Source organism: Onychostoma macrolepis, chromosome 09 (genome assembly GCF_012432095.1).
Source record: "Onychostoma macrolepis isolate SWU-2019 chromosome 09, ASM1243209v1, whole genome shotgun sequence".
Taxonomy (NCBI): domain Eukaryota; kingdom Metazoa; phylum Chordata; class Actinopteri; order Cypriniformes; family Cyprinidae; genus Onychostoma; species Onychostoma macrolepis.
In genome coordinates this window covers 3,424,441-3,445,360 of record NC_081163.1, presented here as the reverse complement: position 1 = coordinate 3,445,360, position 20,920 = coordinate 3,424,441, and the positions used below count along the sequence as shown (strand labels likewise).

The 20,920-nt window shown below is 34.0% G+C and overlaps 1 protein-coding gene and 1 long non-coding RNA gene across 4 annotated transcripts in view; one reads left to right on the top strand and one right to left on the bottom strand.

The window, feature by feature from the left end:
* Window positions 1-3,317: 3,317 nt before the first annotated feature.
* Window positions 3,318-5,331, bottom strand: LOC131546688 (uncharacterized). The gene is made up of 4 exons (XR_009272766.1): window positions 4,966-5,331; window positions 4,655-4,865; window positions 3,853-3,965; window positions 3,318-3,673 (listed from the first exon to the last, which is right to left on the bottom strand). It is a non-coding gene; the product is annotated as an uncharacterized LOC131546688 (long non-coding RNA).
* The window catches only part of LOC131546687 (RNA-binding motif, single-stranded-interacting protein 1), a 71,923-nt gene continuing 55,768 nt past the window's right edge, over window positions 4,766-20,920 (top strand). For 2 of the 3 annotated variants that reach the window (XM_058786462.1, XM_058786458.1), the window contains exon 1: window positions 4,766-4,977. In XM_058786462.1, the coding sequence (XP_058642445.1) occupies window positions 4,909-4,977 (69 nt within the window). In that variant the 5' untranslated portion in view covers window positions 4,766-4,908. Of the gene's footprint in view, window positions 4,978-12,087; window positions 12,245-20,920 lie in introns of those variants that run through there. The other variant, XM_058786459.1, reaches the window with a different exon arrangement.

Here is a 20,920-nt window from a genome sequence, read left to right as displayed (position 1 = left end):
TTGACAGTTATTTTGTGTTTCTTCCATTTGCGAATAATCGCACCAACTGTTGTCACCTTCTCACCGAGCTGCTTGGCGATGGTCTTGTAGCCCATTCCAGCCTTGTGTAGGTCTACAATCTTGTCCCTGACATCCTTGGACAGCTCTTTGGTCTCGGCCATGGTGGAGAGTTTGGAATCTGATTGATTGATTGCTTCTGTGAACAGGTGTCTTTTCTACAGGTAACAAATCCCTTTAAGAGAGTGCTCCTAATCTGTATAAAAGACACCTGGGAGCCAGAAATCTTGCTGATAGATAGGGGATCAAATACTTACTCCACTTATCGAAATGCAAATCAATTTATAACTTTTGAAATGCGTTTTTCTGGATTTTTTGTTGTTGTTGTTATTCTGTCTCTCACTGTTAAATAAACCTACCATTAAAATTATAGACTGGTCATTTCTTTGTCAGTGGGCAAACATACAAAATCAGCAGGGGATCAAATAATTTTTCCCCCCACTGAATATATATATATATATATTCAATCACATATAATTATGACTTAGCTAAGCAAATCTCATCACTGTCAAACCATTTTTTTTAAACAAATATAGAAAAATATTTTTGTTAATTTTGTTAAGTGAAACTTGAGCAGTCAGTGCTTTCTTCTGAGATTTTCCCTACGGTCATTTCCTGTCACACGAATCTAACTGTGTCACAGATTCTTAAATCAGCTGTGTCACTGACATTGTTCTATTGTCCAAAAATGTTGCTGCTGATTTCTAAACTTCCTGGGGGGTGTGGCCTACAGAGTGGGCCCGACCAATGAGCTCGCACCATCACAAAGGTCACAGAGTTGATGGACAAGAGAGAAAAACAAGCTGAAGAATGAGAGCTCTGCAAAAACCCATGACAACACAAAGCACAGGTCAGCAGAATGAACGTCCTCAGAAACACATGCGTTCACTGAGCCGTTTCTTCATGTGGACCTTGACACTTACTATGTTCCTGCATTTGCCCCAAACCAAGGGAGATTCAGATACGGTGTACATAAACAGGAAGGAAATCACTAGCAAGATCAGTAGTGACATTAAATGAAGATCAAATGGAGATGATTGCACAACTTCTCCTGAGAAAAACGCCCTAGTAATGTCACATCTCAACAAAAATCTCAAACTATGCTCAGATTCGTCAAAGATAGCAAAGTCTGCGATTAAAAGTAATTTCTCATTCAAGTATTCCACTACCAGATCATCAAGTTTAAGTTATTTGACGTATATACAGTACTGTGTGACATCGGGGTCTATTTTGGTCATTAAACATGAATGAGAATTCCATTAAGTCTGAATTATCAGCAACTAATAAAATGCATTTAAACTTACATTTAGATGTGCTTTTATTCTTCTAGTTCAGTGGCTCACAACTGATTTCACTCAGATTTTACTTTAAACAACATGTGGAGGAACCAAAAAAGCACCAAAATAGTTTATCATATATTATGTCAACCAAAAAAAGTCTTTATATTCAATTATAAAATTAATTTAATATTACCAAATACTGCACAGTCCCAACAACATGCAAAATTATTAATGACATAGCCTGAATTATTGAATACAATGCTGTTTAAAATGTTTGTTTTTCATGTGCCTGTTGGTTGTGTTCGTGCTAAACATCTATTTTGCAGTCCTTGTTTTAGAACCATGTGATATCTTTGTTCTCTGATTGTGTTCAGGGTGTCTAGAATATATGGCTACCCATATAATTGTCTAACTTTGTTTGTTATGCAGTTTGTTTTGTGGGTTTCCTCTTTCCTATTTCTGTGTATCTAATGTAATTTTCAATGTTTGCGTATTTTTTGTGAATATTACTTTGAATTACAAAAAGGAATGCATTTAAGGCCTTAAACTATGGAAACTTGTTTCTGCCACAAGATAAAAAAAGACAATTGTAACTTTTTTTTGCATTGTTGACTTTTTTTTTTTTGCAATTCTGAGATATAAAGCCATAAATGTGAGATATAAAGTCAGAACTGTGAGATATACTGTAGATGCAGAATTGCGAGAGAAAAAAAATTAAATAGCGAGATATACCCTCAGAATTCAGACTTTTTCCCTGACAATTCTGAGTTTATATCCCGCAATTCTAACTTTTTTTTTTCTTTTTTTTTACTGAATTCTGTTTACATCTTACAATTGTTTTTGTTTTCAGGCAATTGTGACTTTTTTTCTTTTATATCTCAATCTCGACTTTTCTTCAAAGAATTGATCTCGCAATTCTGCATCTATATCTCATAATTCTTATTTTTTTAGAGATATAAAGTTTAGAGATATAAAGTCAAAAATTAAAATGTTAAAGTCAGGATCGTGAGATATAGACGCAGAATTGCGAGATATAAACTTGAAAAATAAGAACTGCAACAAATAAACTCAGAATTCAAACTTTTTTTCTTGTTATTCTAACTTTTTTTCGCCGGAATTCTGAGTTTACATCTCGCAATTGTTTTTTTGTTTCTGCCATGAAATAAAAAATTTAAAAAAGGTAATTGGTAAATGTAAAAAAGGTAATAACTTTTTTTCTCTCACAATTACGAGAGTTAAAATTTCACAATTCCGACTTTATAACTTCAATTACCTTTTTTACTTATTTTTATCCCATGGCAGAAGCAGGCTTCCATATTAAACTCTACTCACCTGAACTTGTTGTAACACCAAACACTGGACCAGGTATTGTATTAGTATTATCAAAGACAGTCCATACGTATATGAATGGAGAAATCTTCCCCTTACAAATAAAAGACCTGCATATTAGCTGGACCAACCTGGTGATTTGAGTTTTAGAAACACAGTATATAATACCATGAGTTTGTGTAGGAGATGAACTGGCCTTCAAGCAACTTTCCACAATCCAATCAGTTCACAATGGACACATTTAACATTTTTCTTGTTAGATGTCCTGTTTCACTCAGAAATGACTAACAATTTCTTGTTGAACATAAAGCAAATGAACATCTCTTTGCGATAAACGAGTGTATGTGTGTGTTCTATCTTAAAAACAAGTGTTTCTATGATAAATGACTGCGTCACGCGCTCCATCTGGAAGCTGGTATCAGGGCAGAGAAACAGCAGCAGGACGGGAACAAAAAAATCACAAGGTGACCTGAAGAGGCCCTTTCCATGCCTCACAGGACAACATCACATCTTATTCTGTGATCACTGTGCATTCAACAAAAACACGCATGCAATAGCAAGAGCTACAGATGAGGAGCTACTCTGAACTGGTTTAATGCATATCAAATAAGTATAATAGAAGTTTGCAACAATGTTTTAAGGTCCCGTTTTTTTTGCATCAATGTGCATCAGACAAGTTTGTGGGAGTGCCGTCTGAGACTAATTACAAGGCAATTAAGACAATAGTCACATGTAAACTTGGAAAGGGACAGCTATTCATTTAAACATTCAATTTCAGGTGTATAATGCGCCTAATTATATGACTATAGCTTTAGTCATCTTTTTTCACTTCTCTTTCTCTCTGTCGTCCAGATTAAGGGGATTCACTCGCTCATGGCTTTTTACAGCATGCTTTGGTCCAACCCTTCTTCACAGGGCGCTCAGACATGCGTGATGCTTCCTGTCTCCTGAAGCTGAACAGGAAACATCACTCACATGAGCATCTGGCTGGACTCCAAACTAGAGGCCTGCAGAAATGTTACGAAAGCTGCATTTAACCCTCTGGTTGCATAGAGTTGCATAGTCATGTTTCTAAAATGTAGTTAATCTTGACAAAACAGTGATTTGATGCCAATAAATGTCGGTATTTAATAAAGATGCTGACAAAAATATAAAATAAGGATGGATCTGAAACATAAGCATGTACCATTGGAGATGCTCTGGAGGATAAACTTGACCTTTAGCCTCCGTGTCCTGTCAAAAAGCCTCCTCAAAAGTCGTTGGTCTATCAGCAGAGAAGCTATCAGCTACTAAATAGGCCTACACACACACACACACACACACATATTATATATATATATATATACACAATTTTCATTTTACATTTTTCATGTAATTTGTTTGGCATGAATAAAGGCTTTGTTTGGCATGAATAAAGAAATTTTCCTTATTTTACATTCTGCATGAAATTATCATTAATTTGCACTGAATCGCTGTTTTAACAAGATTTAGAAACATGATTGCTCGATTCTGAATGCTAGTGAAATATTTGGCTACATGATATTGATATTAATTTTGATATTATTCTCTTATTATGACCCTTTTTGCCATTTCATAAATATATCTGTTTATTAATTGTTTTAAATGTTAACATTTTGCCAAAAAGCCTACCCTAGTCATCATGCCCCTGATATTGGTCAGCATTTTAAAAGAAATGTATCTTGCTTTTCCCAGAGTTATCTGTTTTTGCAAATAAACTCTTCATTTAAATTGTGACAACTTGCCCCATCTCTACTATTTGGCTCATAAACAAAATGGGCAGGGTCATAATGTTGACAAGCAGTTTCAATACAGTAGTTAAGCCATATATTTTTATGTCTTATCTAAAAACATTACGTGCACTAATAATTCAACCCCTTAATAGGCTTAGAACTTCGTGTATCGTATTTTTTAACCATATAAAAAAAAAAATACTGAAACATGTATCACAGACTCTGACAAATTCTTACCCACTGCTTTAGATGTACAGTGTTTGTTTGCTGTTGTTAGTCTGTGTAGCAGAGTTTTCAGCAGAGTTTGTGTGCACCGGAGGGAGGCTGCTCTGCTCTGCTCTGCTCTGCTCCACTGCAGCTCCACCGCCCACCTCTCCTCTCCTCTCCAGTCCCAGCGTTTGGACGTCGACAGCAGCGGTCGGTGTTGGTTTTTCTCCGGGTTTCTGGTCTGACAGAAGTGACATCCGCGACTAAATTTACCGCTAATCTTCATGGGCAAGGTGTGGAGGCAGATGTACCCCCAATATACCTACTATTACCCCCCTTACCTGCAAGCCAAGGTACGAAAAGAGGCTTTACCTCATGTTTGATATCGCGTTTGTAAATCCGACAGCTGTATGTCATGTTTTATTAGACATTGTGCGATATTTTAGAGATAATCGGTTGATACTGTAGCCAGTTAGCGCTGCTGTAAGTTTGTAGCGTACTTGAGGGGATTTTCGGGCGGACATTTTAAATCGTCTTTTTTTTAATCAGATATAAACAGTCAAATCCAGATATAACCTAATCGTCGCTGCTTTGTATGCAGTGCTGGTTTTAACTCGTTGTGGTCGTCGTTTTTTGGCGTTATGAAATGTTTTGCTCGTTCTCTTGGCCAGTGAATTCCTGTGACATGACATCGCGCGCTGGCTCAATCTCAGTGAACTCGATAGTGTGCACTATGTTGTTGTGATCGATTCTCCTGTGAACTTGTTCATTTATCATACTAGTTTATCCACTTTTGAATTATTATATATGTAGTTCAAAATAATCATCGTTTAATTGTAAGGAGACAGGTTATGTTGTTTGTTTACACAGTCAAGTGGTTGACCGATATGCCCGATATAGTAATGCCGATATAGTAGGCTACAATTACAAATATTCGAAATTGCTTATTAAAGGAACATTTAGTATTCTATTTAGCCTATTAAAAATGAGAGGTCTGGCTTTTTGGCACATGCAGAATTCAGAGCAAGCCTATATATTATAGATAATACAATTTAATCATAGCAAATGAGATAAACTATGAGTATGAGATAAAATGCTTAATGTTAAAATATATCGATTATTGAATGAATGTTATTTATTAAATAAGTAGGCTACTTTTTGACACAATATCTCTCTCTCTCAAATAGAAAACAAAACTGAAAATGTTTAGATGTTGTTGAAACTGAAACTTTCTTCAACTACTTAAAGTCATTAAGGCCCAGACATTGGCTGATAATCTTTTAAATGGTGAAATATTAGCTGTTTGATTGGTCTTGATCTTATTATTATTTTTTAATGGTGCATTCTTTTGCATTTAGTGCAATCAACTAAATATTTTGACATTTTTAGTGCATTCAGCTGAAAAACCACGCCTATTTTAGCTGCTTGGCCAAGTCATGTAATGTTTTCAAATATTATACAAAATTCGTATGTATTTCCTCATGTATGCCACCCTCCGTCAGCATCTTTCATTAAAAATGATATTAGTCGACCTGTAATTTTCAGATTTTTTTTTCTCCAATATTTTTAACATGCTAAATAAGACATGCAGATTTCACACTGCTTAATTTCAGTTGTGTTAAAAGGCTGTTTAAAAGAAGAGCATGAGAATTGGCATGAAAGATGGAGAGCAGAGAGGAAGGTAGCTGCTGTTTATCAGAGAGATCACAGATGATCAATACTGAGGCACTCTATGGGTGGAGCACATCCATTATACTGCCTGACTGTAGATATGATGCTAATCGGGTTTCATTTATCAAAAGATCCAGTTCCTTCTGAACATGTCACGTATCACAGAGCTTTATGAAAGTATTGATTTGAGGAAACATAAATCTTAAATGCTATGTTTTTGTCAATCAAAACTTTGCATGTTACAGTTAATGCAGTGGCTGCTTGTTTGATCTGACTGGTTTGCCTTATTAATATGGATGTGGATGAAAATTTCTGCTGACAGAATGCTATGAGTGTCAGATGAGTATCGGATTTTGAATGTTTTTATGCTTTTATGCGCTTGTCTGCTGCAAGGCCTCATATTTCACCTTTATCAAAGTCAATGTGTCAACCCATCGTAATCTGATGTATTTCTAAGAGAAATATTGAAAACCCGACTTGAGTTTATTCATCGAGAATTTATTGGATAGTAAAAAAGTGGATATTACATTTTTTTTTAAATCTGTCAAAATAAAAGTATGATGGTTATTGTTTGAAAATGAATTAAGGCGGTCATAAACTGTAATTTTATTGTAATGCAAAAAATATATTGTATTATTTTTAAATACTCAACTTTGTATTTTACAGTGGAATATTACAATACAAAATTTTTATTTTATTTAGTTTTTATTTAGTAATTGTTATATTATATTTAATAATAATAAAGAAACGTAATAACAATATTATTAATTATTATAATTATTATTAATAATAATGATGATGATGATGATGATTTTTTAATTTACAATGTTTTATAGCCATATTGATATATAATCACACATTTTGGACATATTGTGCAGCCCTACAAACAAGCACAGCAAACCTGAAATTTTTCGCATTTTAAATAACAATTGAAATTTTTATCAGAATTGTTTTTTAAAAAATGTATATACATTTATATATTTATATTATTATATTATATATAAATATATTTAATATATAAACATAACATATTTTTCTTAAATATATACATGTGTTTGTGTTTATATATACATAATAAATATACACAGTACACACATATACTATGCAAACAAATATTTTATTTTGGATGCGATTAATCGTATGACAGCACTAATTGAAATATTTACATTTTAATATTTATTCTTTACCGTAATATGCACTGATGAACCGTGAACAGTAAGAGCAGGAAGTAAATAGGATCAAATTTGAATTTATTTTTTTTGCATCTTTAATTTGTTTGAATTCATTTGTACCAGTTGAAAGATATCAGTTGTTCTACTGTGGAAGAGAGTCAAGGAAGATGTGGGTCGCACAGGAGATGCTATGAAGCTTTGCATTGTTGTATAGCATGTTGACTTTATGTGTGGCCAGCGGTATATACAAAAGCGTCCAAAACCAAACACTGCAATATACTTACAGCTATACAGGACAGAGTCCATAAACGCTCCATAAACTCCACAGTGAAGTGGCCAGAATAAATAGACCACATTTTTAGTCCACACCATTCATCTTCCATCATCTCTTATTTTTGTAATTAGAATTTCATTTCTGGTTCAGAAAGTTTCCAGTGTCTTTTTTTTTTTTTTTTTTTGCTATTTTTGGGCACATGCCCTTGTAGGAGCTTGGAACAAGTTGAGATGCTTTTGTAAGATAAGCTTTGACAGGGAAGGGAGGAACGGCCTTTTTATTATTACAGCAGCTTGATTTCTTTCAAGGCTGGAAGCCAACAGCTTTTGTCTTTATTTGAGAGGCGGAGAGGTAGAACACGTTTATATGGCGCTCTACTCGACTGTTTACAGCATAATGTACAGCTTAAGCTACAAATAAATCATACGCACTGAATTTGAGCAGATTTGATTGTGATTAACTATGTATCAAAAGGTTCAATCTCTCAAATCCTGTCGAAAACACATATTTCACACTATTATATTTTGCATATAATGAAGCATGTTTTAGGACCATTGGGGTTTTTGCATTATGACATTATTGTCATGCATATTTATTGCCAAATTATGCTTACTGCAATGCATAGCAGTATTTTTTGTTTTTAATTTGTGCTGATTTAAATAAAAAATAGTGTATTACAGCCATTTATAGTCATTTTTAGATTACATTAAATTTAATGTTATTGTCGTTGAACAAATGTCAGTAAATATTGGTATATGCAAATGGAAATATAATTAATTGATGTGTCAAAAGGGTCAAAACCTGTCAAAAACATTCCCATCATACTGTATTTCACACTATTATATTTTGTTTATAGAAAATTGATTTTTAGATTACATCAAATTAAATTTTACTGTCATTGAGCAAATGTCAGTGAATATTGGTTTAGAATAGTATATGCAGATGGAAATATAATTAATTGAAGTGTCAAAAGGGTCAAAATCTTCCTATTATATTTTGCATATAAGGAAGCATGTTTGAGGACCGTTAAGGTTTTTGCATTATGACATTATTTTTAAGCACATTTCTTGCCAAATTATGCATACTGTCTGTGATTTTAGCAAAAGTATATATCAAATGTATATTCATTTGCATTATGGGACTGAGAAATGTGGGGGAAGTTTTGCTTACTGTAATTGTAATGAAAATAGCGTGCACCTAATATAAATGGTAGTAAAATAAGCTTAATTTTCTTTATGCAAAATATAATTCCTTTTTTTTCCTCAGCGTTTTGATGTTAAACCTGGACATATTTTGTGAGATTGCGGTATGCATTTTCTCGAGAATGCATGAAATGGACTGGGAATTATGTAGCTCTTTGAGAAGCAACTGAACTGTAACAATTTATTCATGTTAAATTTACAAGTCAAGAGAGACGTGCTGTTGCAGTATCACCAGTGTTCAAAAATGCATCGTTAATATGAATAATAATTAAAAAGCACCAGTTTTTCATCCGTGTAGGTGGGCTGGCCGTGTCAACATGAGCCTGTGATCGAGGGGTGGGTTTTAGCACATTAACTGCCATTGGACATTACACACAGAGCCTGCAAACAAAGCCATTGTGAAGGGCCTTAAAAAGCCCTATACAATGTTTACAATAAAGTCTGAAGAGTTGCCTGGCAGCGGAATGTACACAATTAACCAGTGCCGTGGCGGCCTCATTATGTGTGTGCCGAGCTGAAAGAATTCCAATTGTTCTCCTACGATAGTCATTCTGGGAACTTTTTGACATGAGGAAAATGAGGGAGCAGCTCACAATAATACCCACCACGGCGGTGAAGCGCTCTGCCAAGGGCCTGTCTCACAAACACAGGCGGAGAGCTGGAAAAGCCCTTCAGCTTAACTGACAAGGTCAATGAGAGCCATACAGACTCGTCTGGTATTAATAGACATGCTTTGTTAGTTTGTGTAAACAGGCAATTCAGTAAATGTGTAAGTAAATATATGAAGACCCAATGGGTAAAAATAGGTTCGCTGTTGAAAGAGGCTATTTGAAGACGTGTCGGATGACGGTATACAGTGAAATCTGACAGCCGGTTGAGTTTCTGCTATAGCGGAAGTTATTTTTGTGTGGGTATCAGTGGACAGGATGATTTTATACCATATACATGTGGGAATGACGAAGAAACGTGATGCAACAATACAGAGCATTAAAAGGGCAGTAAAAGAATTTACAGGCTGAACTTGGTTTTATAATATAAGCTTAATTTCTTTTTCTTTTTTTACTGAAATGTTTCATAATGTTAAGCTTTTCTGCATTTTTTTTTTCAAAAAAATAAGTATTTAATTCATTTGAATTTGCTTATCATCCAAAAATAAAGCCATTTAGTGTTACTGTATATATTAGTTTTATTGTTTATTTTATTATTATTATTATTATTTATTTATTAGATTTTTTTACTTTTTTTAAAATTATGTGAAGCTGTTGTTGCCCAAATATAAAAACTATCGTTCATTTGTTATCAATAATCTGTTTTTTTTTTGGTTTTTTTGGTGCATTAAGTTCCAATTAAAAGAAAAAAATAATCAAATAAGAAGCATTTAATTCACTGTATATCCATATTTGATGGATTCATTATCAGAGTTTATGAAATCATCTGACATGTCACAGTGTCACTGTATTTCCCTCAGAGCAATTTACATACCCTTATTTTCTGCAAATAACCAGTTTACATATGAATGTTTCACAGGACTGCGGGAATATTAATGCTGTGATTGTCAGGTTTTGATGCAAAAAAAACGTCATAATCATCTTCTCGTCATTTTTCAATCTCCAGATGTACTTTGGAGAAATGTCTTGTGTGTTGTGATGGTTTTAAAATTACATGTGTGGGTTGCGGGAGCGAAATGTTGTTTTGTGTCATGCAAATACACAAATCATATTACAGTCATGAATTTTAAAGGATCTCATTTTACTGAATCTCTCTCAGAGCCCCATTCCAATTCCAATTTAGACAAAATCATACACTAAAGACTGCAACCTAACACGCACAACATCCATGTCTAAACTGGATGCAGTCGCCGTATTTGGACGAAACTAGATCACTCCTGTTATAATCAGAGATGTCTCAGCATGCCGTGTTATGATATAAACAAATAAATTACACATATAAATGCTGAGCATTATGATCTTAATAACACTGAATTCACAGTAAAATTCACTCATTTTAATATTGCTAAAATCTAGCAGGGATCATAACATTTTGAAGCCTTTGAGTACTATGCTGTATATATGCATTATATTGGTAACCTTCTCTCTATATATATCATAAAAAAAACGGCTGCTATTTAAGCATACATTCTGCATCCCACAATGCAATGCCCTCAACTTGACCTTTCATTTCTAATGTGATGTGAATGAACTGGAAGTAAATACAGCCATGATTTTAACATCAGTTTTCATGACTCAGTATTTTCTTGAACTGCAAAAAGTTGAGTGTTCTTCCAGGGAAAGCAAGAAATAATAAAACTATGTACCTTAAAGAGAGAGTTCACCCAAAAAATGAAAATTAGAGGGTGAGTAAATGACAAAATAGTGCAGACTATCCCTTTAAATGCAATAAAAGTCGCTTTGCATTAAAGCATCTACCTAATGCATAAACGTAAATGTATTTTCTATACAAAATAAGCTCATCGAGGTTATGCATTGTGATGAGCTCATGAGACATAAACATTTGTGACTCTGGACCACAAAAACCAGTCATAATGGTCTATTTTTCAAAATTGAGATTTATGCATCATCTGAAAGCTGAATAAATAAATATGCTTTCCTTTGATGTATGGTTTGTTAGGAATAGACAATATTTGGCCGAGATACAGCTATTTGAAAATCTGGAATCTGATGGTGCAAAAAAATCTAAATATTGAGAAAATTGCCTTTAAAGTTGTGCAAATGAAGTTTTTAGCAATGCATATTACTTATCAAAAATTAAGTTTTGATATATTTACAGTAGGAAATTTACAAAATATCTTCATGGAACATGATCTTTACTTAATATCCTAATGATTTTTGGCATAAAAGAAAAATCAATAATTTTGACCCATACATTGTATTTTTGGCTATTGCTACAAATATACCCCAGCGACTTAAGACTGGTTTTGTGCTCGGGGATCACATTTAGCATTGCATAATGCACTATTTTCGAATCGTGGGTAGGCAGTATACAGTGCATACTGTGCAGTAAGTTCAGTAAGTAGTAAGCTAGTGTTTCATTCCCAGCAGCACTGCACACATCCAAACTCTCTCTCTCTCTCTCTCTCTCTCTCTCTCTCGCTCACTGACTATCCGTGTGAAAGAGGCGTCTTCCTGTGCGACAGACGCATGCACACATGTAAACACGCTGCTTTCGTAGTGCGCGAGCGCCTGCCGTGACAAACTCGAAGCTGTCGCTGTTGACGACTACAATGTGGCCCCCGCCAAGAAGATGGGGCCCTTGGTTCGAGCCAGACGGCAGAGGCAGGAAGGTACGTAGGACGGCACTGTTTCAACAGCGTGCAAATTGCAACATTTTATTTATACAGAGCAAATGGACCGAGACCGAACAAGATAGGAAGTCGCGGGCTGAAGTGTTTCTCCATTACGGTGGAAGGCAGAGAGAATGTCGAGAATGTGGTCTGGGCAAGTTGCACGCTCGCTGTAACGTGGCGCTTTAGACGTCTCAGAGTTGCATTGGAGTTCAAAAGCCTCTCGTTTAGCAGTCAAAGGTGTTTGTAGGGTGCCGTAACGACAGTACAGAGAGAGACGGCGTGCATGAGTGTAAGTGTGCATGGATTTATGCACATGCATGTGTGCTCACATGTTGGCAGGTTGGAGTGTGATATATAGTCGCTCTGATTGCCTGTGGGGGAGGCGAACGCTTTCCTCTTCATTTGTTTTCTCTGCACATTCAGCATGGACAGCTGTACCATGTCAAGCAGGGCTACTTTACGGCTGATTTGTGGGCTGCTTTCCTGTAGGTTTAAAGCTCCTTTAGATTTTGTTAAACATCCTTGCTATTATAAACCAGTGGTTCTTAACTGTTTTCGCTTCTGGACTCTGATGTTTATCATGCAATGTCAACAAAAATGTCCTGAAATTGACCTAATTCATATTTTGCATGCTATTCCAAAGGATAAATATTTGTGTGGGTACTTTACAAGTATATCCTACTTCACATGTAGTACACGCATGTAAAGCAAGATATACTAGTATATAGCAAATCTCAGCTGCGTGATTGTTTATATCATCACAAAATGTAACTATATTATCACTATGGAACCCCGTTTCCACTAAGGTAATTAAAATAAATACGTATTTGCAGCATTTAGCAGATTTTATTTTTTGCAATTCTTAGAAAAAAAATATAATTTACATTTACATTGTCATTTTGCAGACGCTTTTATCCAAAGCGACTTACAATTGGGGAATACATAAAGTGATTCATCTTTAAAGAGGGAAACAGATACAGGAAGTGCTCATAATACCAAGTTTCAGGCATTGTTCCAAACAAGTACAAGCTAGAAAGGGAAGGAAGGAAGGAATAAATAAAGAGAAAGACAAAGTTTTTTTTTTTAAATTTAGGATGAAGTCAAATAGTGTCAAAAGAGATGAGTTTTCAGCAGTCGCTTGAAAATTGTCAGAAAATCAGCATTCCGGATAGGGGTGGAAAAAGCGTTCCACCAGCCAGGAACAGTGAACGAAAATGTTCTGGAAAGTGATAATCTTGGAATAAAAACATAAAACTTGGAATTGCAAGAAAAATTCATACTTTTTCTCATAATTGTGAGCTGATATCTTGCAATTAGCCTGTTTATATCTCTGATTGTTTTTTCAGAATTCTTTACTCGTTTCAAAATTTCGAGAAACAAAGTCTGAATTGTGAGATAAAGTTGCAATTACTTTTTTTTTTTTTATATATATCCATGGTAGAAACAGTCTTACTTATATCGTCCAGCTCTTTAAGATAAAGTTGAATTTACAAGTAGGCCTATGTCCAACTATTTCTGCATACATACAGTATTTTTACGTAAAGTGATATATAATATAGCAAATCTCTGCTGGTATCTTTGCAAACTGTAAGCTATATTATCGTCCAACTTTAATCTGCTAAATGCACCTATAAGGCGTGAAGATATTAAGATATAATAAACATAAACATCTGGATTTTCTGTAAAGCTGCTTTGAAACAATGTTTATTGTGAAAAGCACTATACAAATACATTTGACTGTATGTATATGACTAAATGTAACTTTTTCTAAAACGACTCTCCAGTTCGGATGATGTCACCAAGACCCTTTATTTCAGCTCTCGATCCACACTTTTTTATGATGCATTCGGTTCCTAGCGGATAAAACCAATTCCTGCCTTGTATTTTTCCTCAATGAAAATTCTTTTTCACCAATAACGTGAATTATGTTTTTGTTTTTTTGACTTTTGCTGAAAATGGCAAGTTGATATAGTAAGAAATATCCCACTTAAAAGCTAATAAAAGAAAGATAAGAGTTGTTTAGTTGAGTTTGTGTTCAATATTTTGCATTTTAAGTCAATATTTTTGACAGGGCATTTTTAAATGTCTCTGCACGTTGTGCCAGGCTTTATGTGAACTCACTCTTACTTTCTGTCTTTTGGGATGATCGTGCTTGACTTTGGTCCCATTCCAAATGGCTCCCTTTCACAGTCCTCTTCCCAGTCTACATTTTAGGTAATATTCAGCTGTGAAGTCCGAACTGGCTCAAAGTGGTTGCAAATGAAAAGGTGTGCCATTTGGGACCGAGCATTTATGTGCCATTAACTTGCATTTGTATGCATGTGAATATATATATATATATATATAATTGCATTTATTGTATAAAACTATTTATTGTGTGTGTGTGTGTGTGTGTGTGTGTGTATGTGTATATATATATATATATATGTATATGTATATGTTAGCCTCTTTGCTCTCTCTTTGGTTGCCTTCTCATTTAATTTTGCACTCTGACCCTCTGCTTTAGCTGAATCAGCCCTTTCTGCTACCTCATTTGCCTGTTGACATGCTGCCATCATTCATACAAACACGTACACGGCAGAGTGAAAGGTGCCAGCAGGTCACCATCATGACCCTGAGTGTCCTTCGAGTGCATAAAACCACATTATTCCACCTCTCTTCTTATGTACATTTTTAGATACATTTTTAAATGCATCCGTATCACTTTGTCTGTTTTGAAAATGTTCCGAATGTTTAAGCTAAGGGTCAGGATGCACAAGGTCACAGAACACAATAAATGCTCTGCTAGAATACATTGTTATAAAATTGCACCAAGGCTGCCAAAAATTGCAGTAAAATCTGTAATATTGTGAAATATTATTACAATTTAAAATAACCATTTAATGGTAACCAATATATGTTAGTGTAATTTATTTCTGTGATGCAAAGCTGAATTTTCAGCATCATTGCTCCAGTCTTCAGTGTCACATGATCCTTCAGAAATCATTCTAATATACTGATTTGCTGTTCAACCAACATTTCTGATTATCATCAGTGTCAAAAACAGCTGTGCTGCCTCATATATTTGTGGAAACCATGAAATATTTTATTTTTCAAGGTTCTTTGATGAATAGAAAGATGAATTGATGAATCAATTTTATGCATCCTTTCTTGTGTAAGTATCAATTAAATTAAAAACTTTTAATGCTTTTGTTGTCTCAAATGCATCAATTGACTACAGAGACCCTTTTGCCCCCGTATTTTAAATATTTATTCAGTTTTTATCTCTTTTTGTGGTATTTATTCTGAGAACTGGTTTATTTCTGACGTAGCTTTGACAGAAGTTATTTTGTGTGTAATTGAGCCAAATCTTTGATGCCCGACTGCTTTGTTTCTCATCTGATCTGTGGCTGATGTTGACGCACTCATGTTTGCTCTGTCCTGAATAGCAGATGTTTTCCAGTCTGATTTTTTGGTCACAAACAGGAAAACGATAGGATCCAAGGGCAAAGATCTTACTCCTGCTCTCTGTAGAATTGTAAATGACCTATTTACATCCTAACTATCCGACGTAAACTGCTGTCTAAGCATGATCGGCCAGAGCTGGGGATTATTGATACCACAAGGCACTTTCGGTGTTTCTAAGATCAAATTTATATTCAAAACAGCAGCGTGAAATCGAAAACTGATGAACTCAGGGGAAGTTATTTAAGAAGACAACAGGAAATGCAGTGTTTAGGTGTGAGGACGTGCCTTACATTCATCTCAGCCTCAGAGACAGAGTAAGAGTGACGGAGAAACACAAGACGTGCTGTGTGCATTTAGAAAATTACATTATTCTTTCTATTTGATTTTGTGTATAAATGGATGAGTAAGAGCAGACAGTGAAGAAGAAGCATCATCAAGTGTTTATCATGCATGTTCCTCCTTCATTAATGCACTGGATGAAGTTGGTTGATGAATTTCCAGATTGAGAATAGCTGGAAGTAGCTCATATATTATATAAGAGAGTTGGCATTTGTGTTACATGTTTTGGTCACTACATCATTCCCAGACTTCCTTTGATCTGTTATGTCATAATTTAAATGTGGTTTCTGGTGTGTGTTGAATCTCTGCTTTAAATTTTACAGATAAGTCTTGATATCAGTACTACAGAAACATCAACTTCTTAATTGATAGGCTTAGAAACAGTTTTAATGCTGTGAACATTTCATGTCAACTTTGCATTTGCTTAATTTTTAATGTTGAGGCAGATAAATAATATAATATTAATTATGTATAATAATAATAATAATAATGTTTTATTTAAATAATATGAGTTCATTTGCATAGACAGAAAAATCTTGTTCCAATTCATCTCAATCAAACTGCAGTTGAATTATTTTGATTAGGTTAAGAAATAACTAAAAAATACAGCTAACTAACACAATAAAAACATGATAACATAATAAAAAACATGATTTTTGAAAATTAAAAAAAGTTATCTGCTTTTGCAAATAAACTTCATATATATATATATATGTGTGTGTGTGTGTGTGTGTGTGTGTGTGTGTGTGTATGTGTATATATATATATATATATGTATATGTATATGTTAGCCTCTTTGCTCTCTCTTTGGTTGCCTTCTCATTTAATTTTGCACTCTGACCCTCTGCTTTAGCTGAATCAGCCCTTTCTGCTACCTCATTTGCCTGTTGACATGCTGCCATCATTCATACAAACACGTACACGGCAGAGTGAAAGGTGCCAGCAGGTCACCATCATGACCCTGAGTGTCCTTCGAGTGCATAAAACCACATTATTCCACCTCTCTTCTTATGTACATTTTAGATACATTTTAAATGCATCCGTATCACTTTGTCTGTTTTGAAAATGTTCCGAATGTTTAAGCTAAGGGTCAGGATGCACAAGGTCACAGAACACAATAAATGCTCTGCTAGAATACATTGTTATAAAATTGCACCAAGGCTGCCAAAAATTGCAGTAAAATCTGTAATATTGTGAAATATTATTACAATTTAAAATAACCATTTAATGGTAACCAATATATGTTAGTGTAATTTATTTCTGTGATGCAAAGCTGAATTTTCAGCATCATTGCTCCAGTCTTCAGTGTCACATGATCCTTCAGAAATCATTCTAATATACTGATTTGCTGTTCAACCAACATTTCTGATTATCATCAGTGTCAAAAACAGCTGTGCTGCCTCATATATTTGTGGAAACCATGAAATATTTTATTTTTCAAGGTTCTTTGATGAATAGAAAGATGAATTGATGAATCAATTTTATGCATCCTTTCTTGTGTAAGTATCAATTAAATTAAAAACTTTTAATGCTTTTGTTGTCTCAAATGCATCAATTGACTACAGAGACCCTTTTGCCCCCGTATTTTAAATATTTATTCAGTTTTTATCTCTTTTTGTGGTATTTATTCTGAGAACTGGTTTATTTCTGACGTAGCTTTGACAGAAGTTATTTTGTGTGTAATTGAGCCAAATCTTTGATGCCCGACTGCTTTGTTTCTCATCTGATCTGTGGCTGATGTTGACGCACTCATGTTTGCTCTGTCCTGAATAGCAGATGTTTTCCAGTCTGATTTTTTGGTCACAAACAGGAAAACGATAGGATCCAAGGGCAAAGATCTTACTCCTGCTCTCTGTAGAATTGTAAATGACCTATTTACATCCTAACTATCCGACGTAAACTGCTGTCTAAGCATGATCGGCCAGAGCTGGGGATTATTGATACCACAAGGCACTTTCGGTGTTTCTAAGATCAAATTTATATTCAAAACAGCAGCGTGAAATCGAAAACTGATGAACTCAGGGGAAGTTATTTAAGAAGACAACAGGAAATGCAGTGTTTAGGTGTGAGGACGTGCCTTACATTCATCTCAGCCTCAGAGACAGAGTAAGAGTGACGGAGAAACACAAGACGTGCTGTGTGCATTTAGAAAATTACATTATTCTTTCTATTTGATTTTGTGTATAAATGGATGAGTAAGAGCAGACAGTGAAGAAGAAGCATCATCAAGTGTTTATCATGCATGTTCCTCCTTCATTAATGCACTGGATGAAGTTGGTTGATGAATTTCCAGATTGAGAATAGCTGGAAGTAGCTCATATATTATATAAGAGAGTTGGCATTTGTGTTACATGTTTTGGTCACTACATCATTCCCAGACTTCCTTTGATCTGTTATGTCATAATTTAAATGTGGTTTCTGGTGTGTGTTGAATCTCTGCTTTAAATTTTACAGATAAGTCTTGATATCAGTACTACAGAAACATCAACTTCTTAATTGATAGGCTTAGAAACAGTTTTAATGCTGTGAACATTTCATGTCAACTTTGCATTTGCTTAATTTTTAATGTTGAGGCAGATAAATAATATAATATTAATTATGTATAATAATAATAATAATAATGTTTTATTTAAATAATATGAGTTCATTTGCATAGACAGAAAAATCTTGTTCCAATTCATCTCAATCAAACTGCAGTTGAATTATTTTGATTAGGTTAAGAAATAACTAAAAAATACAGCTAACTAACACAATAAAAACATGATAACATAATAAAAAACATGATTTTTGAAAATTAAAAAAAGTTATCTGCTTTTGCAAATAAACTTCATATATATATATATATATGTGTGTGTGTGTGTGTGTGTGTGTGTGTGTGTATGTGTATAGGGTACAACGGGGGCTAAAGGCCCACATTAAGAAAAAATGTGCTATTCACTGCGCATAAAATGTATAATTGCAGGAAAAAAAATATATATACGTTGTATTGAACATTAATGGAGCAACAGATTCTGTGTGAAAATAAATCATTCAAGTTGTTTATTTTGTTTAAAAATCTTATAAATGTATGAGGTGGTAAGAGGGGCCTTTTACCCCACACACGGGGTAAAAGGCCCACCAGCATGGGGTAAAAGGCACATGGTATTGATACAAATACTTCAGCTAAAATAATGTTGTTTTTTTAAAATAAAGTTAATACTTGTTCAAAACAATCACTTTAGCAAAGTTTGTACTATTTTCTGCTTATTTTGACAAATAAAATTTATTTTGTTCAATAAATATACTGTCATTAAAATATGTTAATATAAAAAATATATTTTAAAATACAGAAATAAAATCATTTTAATATGTAAAGATTCTGAAAGTATTGAAGGAGATCCAATAATAATTGAATATATTTTATTATATGATATGATTAATATCATGTTTTTAAATATGATGATTTCATTCTAAACATGGTGATTTATCTCTAATATGGACACCCAACATAATATATGATATTTACCATCTCAATCTAACCATGTCATGTCAACAAATGGAAAAGTCAGCCATCTGTTAATTATCATGTTAATTACTTTGCACCTTTAGCCCCAACAGCAGGGGCACTTTTTACCCCAAATACCATACTTTTACATATTCTTTCGTTATTTAAAAACTTTTGCATTTTTATATGAAAATCATAAAGACCTTTGTCTCAAAATATATGCATTAATTTTAGCGATTCTCATTTGTTACTTAAATCTACAACATTTTAAAAAAAAAACATAAAATATTAGATCAAGTAAGCACAGAATCAACTTTGCCCTGCTGCACGCGATCGCGTCAAAGATCAGACAAATATACACATGCATCTTGAAAAGCGAATGTTTTGGAAAGTGCTACGCCACATTTTTGTGCCATCTAGTGGTTTAGATGAAAATAATATATCAAAGGTGCCTCATATATATATATATATATATATATATATATATATATATATATATATATATTAGTGCTGTCAATCGATTAAAAAATGTAATCGTGTTAATCACAGTCATGGACTAATCATGATTAATCACAAATTTTAAATACTAGGATTTACCTGTAAATGTGTTGAAATAAAGAAATGCATGACAAACTAGTTTAAGGAAACAGAACCTTTCACATTTCCGCCAGGTATGATACACAATCCTTATTATTCTTTTGTCATTATTCTTTTGTTTTTATTCAGCCATTATCAGCCTTTATACTGGCAATACAACGTTTACCAAGCCACATCGCTTCAATCCCAGTATACATTTACCCAACTATTATCAAAAGTATTTCTAAATAAATACAACAAAACATTCTTACGACCTTATGTGAAGTATTATGACAAAATGCATTATGAAGAAGAATTGGACTTGTTCTGCAGCTGCATTAGAGCTAATATTAGCATCATGCTACATAAAACAATTTATGAGATTAATAGTACAGTTTTCCTCAGAACTCACTTCAAACCACCGAGTGTTTGTAATAACTTCCTTTTGCGATCACATGTGGAATTTGGTCATTTACTGTTGTTAAAATATATATCGCTTTTATATCGCTGCACAAATTAGCATTTCAAATGTACACATTCCCTCTCAAGAAAATCACATACAAACCATATCCTATCGTAATCGTGTGTTTATTATCTTATATAATCTACAGTGGCTGTTGTCATGTTTATTTCTGCTGCTCCGGCTGAAACTCACGTTGTTTGTGATGTTACAACCGCCTCTCCATTCTTAAGTTGCCAGGTATACATTCCAAGTATAATACACATTAGTAAAAGAATCTATTTTAATTTTTATTTGTCTATATACACTTTGGGCAGCCGTGGTACATTATAAAAGTAGCCCAAAAAACGCAACCCACAGCTCTTTA